This window comes from Zeus faber, assembly GCF_960531495.2.
Source record: "Zeus faber genome assembly, chromosome: 8".
Lineage (NCBI taxonomy): Eukaryota > Metazoa > Chordata > Actinopteri > Zeiformes > Zeidae > Zeus > Zeus faber.
Window position 1 is genome coordinate 27,770,991 of NC_137195.1, and position 14,260 is coordinate 27,785,250.

Consider the following 14,260-nt stretch of genomic DNA (forward strand, 5'->3'; position numbering starts at 1 on the left):
GTGCTGGACCTGTGTGTGTGTGTGTGTGTGTGTGTGTGTGTGTGTGTGTGTGTGTGTGTGTGTGTGTTTGTGTGTGTGTGTGTGTCTGTGCGTGCGTGCGTGTACATAGTGTGTATTGTGTACGTATGTGTGGGTGTCCAAGTGTGTGAGTGGCGCTGCACACTTGAAATTATATTTGTATTGAGATTCTGTCAGATACGTTGTTGATAGATTTTAAGCATTTATTGCTTTACACTACTGAATTGTATAAAACCTCCTCTAACCTTCTCCAGTAAGAGATGATGTGAAATCATCTTCATGTGGCCATTTTTGCTCAAAGCATCCCAACGTGCAAAATTAGGGAGGTGTGAAGACTGCAGCATTAACGCAACACAAATAAAACCTGAACTGGAACTGTGTGTTTAAATCTCCACTTTACACATTTAATGCACTTCTGCAGAATTGATTCCGCACAATAAGCTCTATAAGCTCTAAAAATACTACAAATACTAAAATGTGCATAATCGATATGAGGTGCTCGCGCAGGCAGCCGCAAGGGGCGGCGCCACAATCGTGATCCTGGATCTATAGTTATATAATAGAATAATTAAACATACAGAGCAATGGTGTGGTTTAATTAATTTAAAGGGAAAAAAAACATTTCTTCCATTAAGTAATAATGCACATTAACAACTAGAGAAATATCAAGAGTCACAAAGGGACATTTCACTGCATATATGTATGACCGTATAATAATCTCTTGAACTCGAACTTGAATTGTAGTAGTTCAGAGACGTCACCTCACCACCAAATGTAAACCTTCTGTACTTGTGTTGTTCCTCTTCTAAAAATAGTTTGGCACATCAAAGAGGATATCAGAAACAACATTTCTAAAATATATTTATTGGAAGCATTTAAATAACTGTACAACCGGCAAAAAAAGAACAAGGCATTCCAAAATAGAAAAAGAAATAATAATGAAGATGAATAAATATTTATTTCAAAATGTATGTAAAATAGAATAATATAATCATTGTCCTCTGCTCTAATGCCGATTGTGAACAATGAGCAGGTCGAATAGCGCTCCCGTGAGTAGCACGACCCCGACCAGCGTCCATCTTCTGATACTCTCCTTCGACCTCCTGGCCTTGGCAACCGCATCTCCGCCGAACACCTCTGCAAAGCGGTCCTGTCATGGTGATCAGGAGACGGACAGAGGAAAGAAGATTAGAATGAAATATAGTTTTACATAGCCAGCAGCAGTGTCCACAGTGGTTGTGTCTTGAGTGTCATACAGCAATTGATTCATGTGAAATTCATGTTTTTGAGTCGGTTCAACTAACTTCAGCAAAAACGCTTGAACAACTTTGAATGTCAAGGAGCGTTGGCACTCAACTTGGAACTCAAAATGTTTTGCTCAAAGAGTCAAAGAGAACAAGACGACTTGCGCCTGCTAAACATCTTGATTCAACCCGTGCACAACATTAGTTTGTCAGTTTGGGTGTTTGTCTATTTAATTTGGACAGTGACAAGAAGGACAGAACAAAGAACTTAAAACTTTCTTATTTAACAAATTATTATTTTTTTGTGATTATAAATTCACAGTTTATTGGTATGCACACATCACCACTTACGGGCTGGTGGATTGAGTTTGGTTCTCAGCCTTTCTATCACAACTTGCTTTTTGTCTTTATGACAAAATCAAAAGTTGTTTTAGTTGCGGCTTAATTCGGAACAATTTTTGACACATAACGATGTATCCATCCACTTGCATCAGAAGCAGGGGCGGACTGGCCACCAGGAGTACCAGGCATTCCCCTGGTTGTCTGCTTGTCAGTTGGTCCGGTTTCAGTTGAACCAACTGAAATCGGACCAACTGAAACCGGGTCGGTTTCATTCTTTTTTTCTGTTTGCAGAACCCAGTTGAAATGAATTAGTTGAAATCACAAAGTTCCTACACAAAATGTTAAGGCAACAAGGTTACTTTGTTTAAGCGGAGGAACTCACCCATCCTCCCTGACTCTGGATCCATGGATCAAGGTGGTGGTCCAGGTATGTGGTCATCCAGTCTACGATGCAGGGCACCATGTGGCTCATGTCCTTCTGCACACAATCCACGCAGAGGGCACCTCCGAAGGCAAACAGGCCCACGATGCGGCCCCAGTTGATCCCGTCCCGAAACACCTCGTCCATCACCTTCTCAAAGCTGTTGTAGGCCGTGGCGGGAGTGATGTGGAGCTGGGACAACATGTCGCTGAAGGCCCGCACATAGCGCAGCTCAAACTCGGCCGCCGACTCCCGAAGCGCCTTTTCACTGGCGCTCTCCGGCCCCAGCTGCAGGGTGGGATAGTTGTGCTGAGACAATTTGTAGGTGAGGAAGCAGACCACCATCTCTCTGTTGCTGTGCTCCATGCTGGAAACTGCCAAGCTGCTCAGGCATCAACGTCTTTCTGCTGTTGTGTTTGGTAACAGTCAGTGGGGTAGCGCAATCATTTGTCAGTTGGAAACTGAGAGCATCGTTCAAACGCTGACGCTTGATTGGAGGAGAGCTGTGATGTCACAAAGAGATGGCATGGGGCTGCTGCCCCCGGGGTGCAGGGGTTATGTGGGGGGGATTCCCCTCATCAGTGGCCACTTTATTAGGTTTCTAGTACCGGGTACCTTTCTACTACCAGGTAAGGGAAATTCAGGGGTTGCAGCAACTCAATGGGGAAGCATAAGTACAGAGTAACAAGAGGGAATGTACACTCAATTCACAATATATACATACAATAAGCAGTCTAAGAGAAATAAAATATGTATATTCTATATATTGTATTATTAATACCACTGTTATTACATATTATCTCTATTACTATATCTTACTAATATGAACTCATATTAGCAATATATGATAGTAATTAATATTTTTTAATGGTGCTAACATATGTTATTAATTACTATCACATCATATTCTTCTTCTTATTTTTTATTATAATAATATATAATATATTATTAGTATTATTATATATTTTTTCTTATTTATTCTTCTGTTGAGAGTCCCTGGACATTGGTGGGGAGGGGGTGTATATTCAGATTCCATAACAGTGTTTCACTTTGAGAGTGTCTGTCCTTTTGTGTGCAAACTGTAAAAATCAGTTCAGTTCTGTTCAGTTCCTCGCGCTCCTTCTGGAACATTGGGCGACGAGTCCCCACCATTCACCAGAATGGCCTCTTCTCGTTGTTTCCATAACATGCTTTTTTTACGGGGTGAGGTTGTTAACCCCACGCCCAACCCCCACCTGGAGGACTGGGTGCGGACTTACCTGCGTCACAAAGGCATTACAAAAAATATAAAAAACACCAGTTCTTAGGCTTTAAACTGTGTTATTCTTAATTTCTGACCTATTTTTGATCCAGATTGTATATTATATCTCGTCATTGAGTTGTGATTAAAGGTTTGGGTGGGCCACTGGAGATTTCCAGATTTCAAATCGGGTCGCGGCATTCTTAAGTTTGGGAATTGTTGCTATGGATTATCATTTTTCCCTGGCGGAAATAGTCTTCCATAGAAATCATTTCATTCTTTCAAGATTATTGATTTAGTTGAAAGAATGCTGTGGATCCCAGTAAATCTTTCAGCCTTAATTCTCTAAAAATGTCTATTTTGGAGGAGAAGTGTAAATCACAAACAGTCCATATGCAAACATGAATATAAAATATTCATATTTGGTGAAATGTGAATGTTTGAATCGAAGATTCACTCTTGGCAGAGTGACCCCATACTCCCGAGTCATTTAAAAGAACCGTTCGCTATGGACGACCCGTTTGCGTGTTGTGCATCACTAGTTTATCCTCTGGATCTCCGTATCTATTTCTGGGTTTTGTTTTTTGTTTTTTATTAATTTTGCTATTTTTAGATCTGCAGCTGATTTTTGGTTTATGTGCAAAACATTTTACCACTTTAAGATATATTTTAGTACAAAAATGGTAGAAGTTATTTACTTTTATTCTTAGGTTATTTATTTTATTCAAGAAGTTATTCTCTTGTTTTAAACATGTCTGCTTGAATGTAAAAGCTGTGTTTGCTCTGCAGTCCTTTTTTGGATATTTGTCTGGCGCTTGATTATGGATGAGTGATTACATTACTTTTGAGCGACAGAACTGATGCGTGCTGGGGGTGGGGCTTGGTCACAAATGGTTGTGGCTTATCTCCGGGAAGGGAAGTTTAAGTTTCTCATTGGGGATCAATACAGTATCAATACAGTATCAATAAATCAATACCATATTCTTAAACCAAACTATCAACATCCTATTCTTTAACTTGTTCATATCAGCAAATGTTGTATAAAATAAAAATGTATAAATAAGAATATTCAAGATGATAACATACCATGGTGCATCTGGAGGGTACACTTGGGAGGGATTTGTTACTATGCATAATGATACAGAGATACAGCCAATGTCAGTGGCTCGGTAAATATAGTTGAAATGGCTCCTCCGCTTTCTTCTTGTGTCCAGCTCGCATTTTTTGAGCACTTCCCCGAATATGTGTTTCTGTGACGATTAGGTTTGCCCCTATGGCAACATATTTTCAAGCAACGTACAGTGGCTCTTGGTGAAAACTGAAAACTGGTGAAAATTCCTGGTGAAATTGCAAGTGTGCTGGACCTGTGTGTGTGTGTGTGTCTGTGTGTGTGTGTGTGTGTGTGTGTGCGTGTGTGTGTGTGTGTGTGTGTGTGTGTGAGGGTCTGTGGGTGCATGCGTGTACATAGTGTGTATTGTGTACGTATGTGTGGGTCTCCAAGTGTGTGAGTGGCGCTGCACACTTAAAATTATATGTGTATTGAGATTCTGTCAGATACATTGCTGATAGATTGTAACCATTTATTGCTTTACACGACTGAATTGTATAAAACCTCCTCTAACCTTCTTCAGTAAGAGATGATGTGAAATCATCTTCATGTGGCCATTTTTGCTCAAAGCATCACGACGTGCAAAATTAGGGAGTTGTGAAGACTGCAGCATTAACGCAACACAAATAAAACCTGAACTGGAACTGTGTGTTGAAATCTCCACTATACACATTTATTGCACTTGTGCAGAATTGATTCCGCACAATAAGCTCTATAAGCTCGATTTATCCATATTTTCCGGACCATAGAGCGCACCTGTATATAAGCCGCATCCGCTCTATTTTTAAAAAAAGAGATATACAAGCCGCACCGGGCTATAAGCCGCAGATATCTATGTTGAAAAATTAGATATTTACTGCATGTACAGAACGATTTTGAACTGTAAATGTACATGTATGTACCTGAACAGATTATTTCCGAACAGTGCCTTTTAACACGGCAGCAACTTTGCTGATTAAAACGGAACAGAACCAAGAGAAAAAAAACGGCATTTATTTACCTTCATTTCTCCTGTGTTTGAAACCACAAGTCACTTTAATCATCTTCGCTGAAACCCATGAAGTCGTCTTCTTCGTGTCGGAGTTGAACAGCCTCAGAAGCGCTTCGTCACATCTGCCTCCATCAGTCTCCATCAGTCTCGCTCTCCGTGTCACTGTCATCCTCCGGTGAAGTTGACTCTGAAGGTGCGCCGCTCTCTTCGCGTAGCAGTCCAGCCTTTCGGAACCCGTTGGTGATGGTGGATTTTTTCACAGCACTCCACGCTGTTAGTGTCCACTGACAGACATCAGGAAAAGATGCTTTTCGCATGCGGCCAGTTTTCTCACCACTTGTCATCCAAGCCTCCCACTCAACCCGGAGTGCAGCTTTAAATGCCCGATTCACACTGATGTCAAGCGGCTGCAAATACTTTGTTGTACCTCCAGGAATCACAGCTGGAATGGAGTTTGTTTTCTTGATCGCTGCTTTCACAGAATCTGTGATGTGGGCCCTCATGCTATCCCAAACAAGCAGTGCTTTTTTCCGGTGAAAAAATCCTCCTGGGCGCTTGCCGTAGCACTCCGTTAACCATTCCTTCATTAGGCCTTTGGTGTTAACTTTGACCACTATGCCTTTCGGGAGTTGTTCTTTCGGCATAGTTATGCGCTTAAAAATCACCAGTGGTGGAAGTTTTTGTCCGGATGCCGTACATGCCAGAACGCAGGTGAAGTGCGTCCTCTCGTGACCTGTTGTTTTCAACAACACGGATGATGCGCCTGTCTTATTAACAGTCCTGGTTAGAGGCAGATCAAACGTCAAAGGTACTTCATCCATATTTATGGATCGTCTGGTACGATGGAGTGTTCTTGTATCTTTGTTTCAACGAATTTGTGGAAGTTTTCAACTTTTTCCTGATAGTCAGGGGGGAGTTGCTGACAGAGAGTGGTCCCTGCCCTGATGGACAGGTTTTTACGTCTCATAAATCTGAAACACCATGACGGCCCAGCTTTGAAATCTTCAATATTCATTTCGCGGGCGATTGTTTTAGCTTTCAGTCGGATCTGTACAGTGGATACACCTCGGCCACCTGCTCTCTGTGTGTTCACCCAGTCCTCCAGGACATTTTCAAGTTCAGGCCACCTGCTTTTATGTCCCCTGAAAGCTTTTCTCGACTTTTGGCATTGCATGAGCTCTTCCCGCTGCCACCACCAACGTCTCACCATAGATTCATTGGTTCTAAGCTTGCGTGCAGCAGCGCGGTTTCCTTCCTGGATAGCAAGATCGATGGCTTTCAACTTAAAACTTGCATCATACGAACTTCTTCATGTGGGTTCCATGATGAAGGGGCGAGGATTTGAAAATAATTACCAGTTGGTAATTTATCGTCCGCGTTCTATCTGCTAAAGAAAAAGTAGCGTATTCTTCTTTGCATTGATTTTTCGTCTATCTTACTTTTGATTCTAATAACGTTTAGAGCGCCCCTAGCGGTGGAAGAAAAATCCACAGAATAGCCGCACCTTTGTATAAGCCGCATGGTTCAAAACCTAGGAAAAAAGTAGCGGCTTATAGTCCAGAAAATACGGTAAATGTATTTCAGCTTATTTTAGTTTAAATAATCATTATGCAAATTCCCAAATAATTCTAGGTCGCAACATCCTCCCCCACTTAAACAAAATGTTACCAAACATTTTCTTTACCATTCCTTAGCAATACTGAGCAACATCTCAACAATAGAACATTTGGTGGAAGGTGAGTATACAGGTAAGTATAAACACATTACATTTTACAGGATCATTAGGCTGTACTATATTAATAGTCTTTTTTTTTCTCTTTGCCAAAAAGTCTCTCATGGCCACAATACAAGACTAAGCGTCCATAGTCCATTAGTATTGAGGGATGAATAGTCCATCGATGTCTTGCAGCCTGTCTCACTGCTGTCCACAAGTGATACTCCTCTTCACTGGAACTGTCAAGTGTCTGACGGGTAAGTATTGTGCGTGTTCTTATGTTGTTGTCTTGTTCTGGGTTTTGTTCACTTTCCTCATTTTCCTCTTTAATAGCCGCCACTCTAATAGTCTTTGCTTTTGTTGCCCCTGACAACTTGTTCCTTCTTTCCATTTCAAGAGGGTATACATCAGTCATTTGCTCAAGAAGGTCTTCATCTGTCACTTCTGGATCTGGTAAGAATGGCCTCATGTCTGTTGGAATGGTGTCATCATGGAGTCCAGTCATAACTGTTTGGAGGAACTGATTTTGAGTTTAATTCTGAACTGTACTTTAAACCAGACTTGACTCTTTCTGAAGCAATGGCAATTTGTTGTCTGAGGTCCATTGCTGTCATCCAAAACTGTATGGGCGTTTCTTTCAGCTCCTGAACTGCACGTGTGAGGGAGTGGTACAGCTCTGTAGCATCCTACTCAACGTAATGCGTAATGCGAACTTGCATGAGAGCTTGCATTGTCAAATCCACTCTACTTTCAAGGTCACTCTTCAGTTTTGTTCCCGGAGCTATGGCTTGAATGACGGCTTCTACGACTTCTCACTCAGCAAATCCTTTTGTCAGCGCCCTTTGAATTTCAACTAACTTACTAGTGTAGGTTAGTTTATCCCTTTGATTTAGTTCTCCAATTTGCCCAATTATTTTAAAATCTCTCCTACATTAGATGAACATGAGAGACATTCTGACTTGCTACAGAGGCGGTTGCCGCAGTTCCCTTGTGTAGCAAACAACTTCCTCTCTGTTCTCTAGATTTAATGGGTGCACTTTTGTCTTCGTCCACCGGGTAGTGCTCTTGGTCTTTTTGAGGCAGAGGTTCATCGGCAGTTTTCCCTTTGAGTTCATCAATTTCGTCATTTAGTTTTAATAAAAGACTCATCCCTGCATCCTCTCTTGAAATGACGTCTTCCTCTTCTATATATTGCAGAATAAGTCTCCTCAACAAAGAAAACGGGTGGGTTTCTTTCTTTTTTTCTGTTTGCTGAACCCAGTTGAGATAAAAATCTGAAATCACAAAGTTCCGACACAAAATGTTAAGGCAACGAGGTTACTTTGTTTAAGTGGAGGTACTCACCCATCCTCACCCATTTCACTTTGAAAGTGTGTGTCCTTTTGTGTGCAAACTGTAAAAAGTATAAATAAGAATATTCAAGATGATAACATACCATGGTGCATCTGGAGGGTGCATTTGAAACGTTTGGGAGGGATTTGTTACTATGCATAATGATACAGAGATACAGCCAATGTCAATGGCCCGGTAAATATAGTTGAAATGGCTCCTCCGCTTTCTTCTTGTGTCCAGCTCGCATTTTTTGAGCACTTCCCCGAATATGTGTTTCCGTGACGATTAGGTTTGCCCCTATGTCAACATATTTTCGAGCCACATACAGTGGCTCTTGGTGAAAACTGAAAACTGGTGAAAATTCCTGGTGAAATTGCAAGTGTTCTGGACCTGTTTGTGTGTGTGTGTGTGTATGTGTTTGTGCATACGTGCGTGTACATAGTGTGTATTGTGTATGTGTGGGTGTCCAAGTGTGTGAGTGGCCCTGCACACTTAAAATAATATGTGTCTTGAGATTCTGTCAGATACATTGCTGATAGATTGTAAGCATTTATTGCTTTACACGACTGAATTGTATAAAACCTCCTCTAACCTTCTCCAGTAAGAGATGATGTGAAATCATCTTCATGTGGCCATTTTTGCTCAAAGCATCCCGACGTGCAAAATTGGGGAGTTGTGAAGACTGCAGCATTAACTCAACACAAATAAAACCTGAACTGGAACTGTGTGTTGAAATCTCCACTTTACACATTTATTGCACTTGTGCAGAATTGATTCCGCACAATAAGCTCTATAAGCTCTAAAAATACTACAAATACTAAAATTTGCGTAATCGATATGGGGTGCTCACACAGGCAGCCTCAAGGGACGGCGCCATAATCGCGATTCTGGATCTATAGTTATATAATAGAAAAATTTAACATACAGAGCAATGGTGTGGTTAAATTAATTTAAAGGAAAAAAAACATTTCTTCCATTAAGTAATAATGCACATTAACAACTAGAGAAATATCAAGAGTCACAAAGGGACATTTCACTTGAACTTGAATTGTAGTAGTTCAGTGACGTCACCTCACCACCAAATGTAAACCTTCTGTACTTGTGTTGTTTCTCTTCTAAAAATAGTATCACACATCAAAGAGGATATCAGAAACAACATTTCTCAAATATATTTATTGGAAGCATTTAAATAACTATTCAACCGGCAAAAAATGAACAAGGCATTCCAAAATAGAAAAATAAATAATAATGAAGATGAATAAATATTGATTTCAAAATGTATGTAAAATAGAATAATATAATCATTGTCCTCTGCTCTAATGCCGATTGTGAACAATGAGCAAGTCGAATAGCGCTCCCGTGAGTAGCACGACCCCGACCAGCGTCCATCTTCTGATACTCTCCTTCGACCTCCTGGCTTTGGCAACCGCATCTCCGCCGAACACCTCCGCAAAGCGGTCCTGTCATGGTGATCAGGAGACGGACAGAGGAAAGAAGATTAGAATGAAATATAGTTTTACATAGCCAGCAGCAGTGTCCACAGTGGTTGTGTCTTGAGTGTCATACAGCAATTGATTCATGTGAAATTCATGTTTTTTAGTCGGTTCAACTAACTTCAGCAAAAACGCTTGAACAACTTTGAATGTCAAGGAACGTTGGCACTCAACTTGGAACTCAAAATGTTTTGCTCAAAGAGTCAAAGAGAACAAGGCGACTTGCGCCTGCTAAACATCTTGATTCAACCTGTGCACAACATTAGTTTGTCAGTTTGGGTGTTTGTCTATTTAATTTGGACAGTGACAAGAAGGACAGAACAGAGAACTTAAAACTTTCTAATTTAACAAATTATAATTTTTTTTTGCGATGATAAATTCATAGTTTATTGGTATGCACACATCACCACTTACTGGCTGTTAGGATTGAGTTTGGTTCTCAGCCTTTCAATCACAACTTGCTTTTTGTCTATATGACAAAATCAAATGTTGTTTTAGTTGCGGCTTAATTCGGAACAATTTTTGACACATAACGATGTATCCATCCACTTGCATCAGAAGCAGGGGCGGACTGGCCACCAGGAGTACCAGGCATTCCCCTGGTTGTCTGCTTGTCAGTTGGTCCGGTTTCAGTTGAACCAACTGAAATCGGACCAACTGAAACCGGGTGGGTTTCATTCTTTTTTTCTGTTTGCCGAACCCAGTTGAAATGAATTAGTTGAAATAACAAAGTTCCTACACAAAATGTTAAGGCAACAAGGTTACTTTGTTTAAGTGGAGGAACTCACCCATCCTCCCTGACTCTGGATCCATGGATCAAGGTGGTGGTCCAGGTATGTGGTCATCCAGTCTACGATGCGGGGCACCATGTGGCTCATGTCCTTCTGCACACAATCCACGCAGAGGGCACCTCCGAAGGCAAACAGGCCCACGATGCGTCCCCAGTTGATCCCGTCCCGAAACACCTCGTCCATCACCTTCTCAAAGCTGTTGTAGGCCGTGGCGGGAGTGATGTGGAGCTGGGACAACATGTCGCTGAAGGCCCGCACATAGCGCAGCTCAAACTCGGCCACCGACTCCCGAAGCGCCTTTTCACTGGCGCTCTCCGGCCCCAGCTGCAGGGTGGGATAGTTGTGCTGAGACAATTTGTAGGTGAGGAAGCAGACCACCATCTCTCTGTTGCTGTGCTCCATGCTGGAAACTGCCAAGCTGCTCGAGCATCAACGTCTTTCTGCTGTTGTGTTTGGTAACAGTCAGTGGGGTAGCGCAATCATTTGTCAGTTGGAAACTGAGAGCATCGTTCAAACGCTGACTCTTGATTGGAGGAGAGCTGTGACATCACAAAGAGATGGCATGGGGCTGCTGCCCCCGGGGTGCAGGGGTTATGTGGGGGGGATTCCCCTCATCAGTGGCCACTTTATTAGGTTTCTAGTACCGGGTACCTTTCTACTACCAGGTAAGGGAAATTCAGGCGTTGCAGCAACTCAATGGGGAAGCATAAAGTACAGAGTAACAAGAGGGAATGTACACTCAATTCACAATATATACATACAATAAGCAGTCCAACAGTAAAAAAATATATATATATATATTCTATATATTGTATTATTAATACTACTATTACTACATATCATCACTATAACTATATCTTAGTAATATTAACTCATATTAGCAATATATGATAGTAATTAATATTTTTTAATAGTGCTAATATATGTTATTAATTACTATTACATCATATTCTTCTCATTTTTTATTATAATAATATATAATATTATTATTTTTATAATTTTTTTTTTTTTCTTATTTATTCTTCTTTTGAGAGTCCCTGGTTGTTGACCAATCACTAGACTGCAATGCTATCATGTGACCAGTGTGAGCCATCATTTGCGCATGTGCGAGTGTTGCAGCGATGATAAAAAAATACAGTTTTTTACAAAATGATTCCACAACAATGGATCGATCTGGATCAAACTTTGACGACGGCATTTTGGGACTGACCCAAATACATATTTTATTCATCTTGTCTTGTGAGATCTACGACTACTGACATCAGTTTTTCATTAACAATAAAAATAGGGCTAAGGCCCATTCGGGCTGGACCTCTAGTAATAATAATAATAATAATAATAATAATAATAATAATAATAATAATAATAATAATAATTCCAATTCAGCAATCCAGCAATTCCTCCGCGCCCCACTAGAGGTCGTGCCCCACAGTTTGAATACCAATAAATAAATGAAGACTATAATGTAATGTGTTGAGTAGAATAGAACGGAATAGAGTGTTGGTCATTCGAAGCCTTTGTTTGGCATAATGGGATTTCTTTTGCCATTGAGGTTTGAGATTTGTGGGATCTGGCTCTGAATAGAGAATATATATATGGAGCTATGTGATCTGAAACCTGGACTGAAAGAGAGGTAGAGAGAGAGAGAGGGAGAGAGAGAGAGAGAGAGACAGAAAGATTGCGTACACATGTGTGTAGGCTATGTGTGTTTCTGCAAGAGTCAGTATGGGTTGGAAAAAAAAATGTCCATGAAATGATACATCAACTCGGGTCGATATGGGCACAGCAGGAAGAACACACACACACACACACACACACATAGACAAACAGACGGTCCGTTAAGTGCCAGTGAGGGGTCTATTTCAGGACAGGAAGAATGGCAGGTTGGCAGATGCCAGAGGGTCCAGGTTTCCACTGAGGAGTGGTGGGGGGAGGATGATGCCACTGGCAGACCCTTTAAATTTTGAAAGAACCACCAAAGGCCAAATAGGCCTAGTGGCAAACTTTGACTGACGTTTATTAAATGTTATTTTCACTCCATCCCCGTCTCCCCGATTCAAGTAATTAATAGGGGGAAGAGTGGTTACCTTTCTTATCCATTTGTTCCACTTATTAGAATGTGCTGACAAAACTATTTTGACTGCCGTGTAAATGTTGGCCCAAGGGTCAAAATTGCGAAAGAGGTTGTTGTTTTTCATCACGAATGTCGAGGCCGTCAGAGGATGGAAAATGGAGTCAATCAGTGAGACGACAACAGCGGCTTATGAAGATCAGACCTCTGTCTTAGTAGGCATTACAGCTGCCCTGGGACCTGTGTGTGTGTGTGTGTGTGTGTGTGTGTGTGTGTGTGTGTGTGTGTGTGTGTGTGTGTGTGTGTGTGTGTGTGTGTGTGTGTGTGTGTGTGTGTGTGTGTGTGTGTGTGTGTGTGTGTGTGTGTGTGTGTGCGTGCGTGCGTGTTGTGTGGTGAGATTATTGAGTAATATAGTTTTCTTGGCCATTGGTAAGGCGATCAAAATGGGTTGGTGGTGTTTCTGTGGTGGGTCAACTGAGGCGAGGTCACCGAGAAGACATATAGACGGGGAGAATGGCATGCTGCCACCCAGAATGGTTGATAGCTTCTTGGTGATGTTGGTCCAGAATGCTAGGATAGGTGGGCAGAGCCAAAAGGCATGAAAGTAGTCATCTCTGGTATCAAGGGAACATTGAGAGCAAATATCTTCATCCACAAAACCCATTTTGAACATTTTGTGTTCCGTGATATGGGCTCTGTGCAAAATCTTATCTTGGATAAGTTGCATTTTGGAGTTGCGGGTCATAGAAAAGGTGTTTTTGCAAATAAGCTTCCACAGGTTGATATCGGTGGGAACAGCAAGGTCTCTTTCTCATTTCATTGTAGGTAAAGATAAGGTGTCGTGAATTTTTAGTAAAAGTTTGTACATTGTGGAAAAGGGATTTTTCAAGTGACCGATATGAGTGAGATGTTTAATCATTTCAGGTGGTTGTAGGATGTTGGTCGTCAATTTGATTTTAACTTTTAGAGACTGCTGTAAGTGAAGGAATTGAAGGAAGGCCTGGCCACCGATATTATAACTTTGGGTTAAGGTTGGGAAGGATATAAGCAAATTGTTTTCAAAAATGTGTTCCAGATGAGTATTTCCCTGTCTTTTCCAAGACCTAAAGATTATTGGTCTGTTTTTAACCAGGAAATCTGGGTTGTGCCAGATTGGCGTGAATTTGTTTGGAGATAGAGTGTGACCACTGAGTTTGAGGAATTTCCACCAGGCTGACAGAGTTGTTGCGATAAATGGGTTTTTAAAGCAATTATGTTTCTTTATAGATTCAGTAAGGAATGGGAGGTCGGAAAATGATAACTCCTGGCATTCAGATTGCTCAATGTCTCGCCATCCATGGGCCAAATGTTGCTGTGGTTGTAACCATTTAATTATAAATTGAAGATGGTTTTGCTAGATAGTAGTATCTAAAGTTTGGGGCTGCTTGTCCCCAGTCGTTGTTTTTCTGTCGTGTTGTTAGTTTAATTTTTGGTTTCTTGTATTTCCAATAAAATT

At 41.2% G+C, this 14,260-nt stretch overlaps 2 protein-coding genes across 2 annotated transcripts; both read right to left on the minus strand.

Annotated features, from left to right (window-relative positions):
- Positions 1-1,024: 1,024 nt before the first annotated feature.
- LOC307233543 (bcl-2-like protein 1) lies at positions 1,025-2,391 on the minus strand (the record flags this gene model as incomplete). The annotated part of the gene is made up of 2 exons (XM_080004881.1): positions 1,025-1,168; positions 1,987-2,391. The coding sequence occupies 2 exons, from the start codon at positions 2,389-2,391 to the stop codon at positions 1,025-1,027; spliced, it is 549 nt and encodes a 182-aa protein (XP_079861007.1).
- Positions 2,392-9,726: 7,335 nt separating this feature from the next.
- Positions 9,727-11,096, minus strand: LOC307233544 (bcl-2-like protein 1; the record flags this gene model as incomplete). Its single annotated transcript, XM_080004882.1, has 2 exons — positions 9,727-9,870; positions 10,692-11,096. 2 exons carry the CDS (start codon positions 11,094-11,096, stop codon positions 9,727-9,729), a joined length of 549 nt encoding a protein of 182 aa, XP_079861008.1.
- Positions 11,097-14,260: the final 3,164 nt, after the last annotated feature.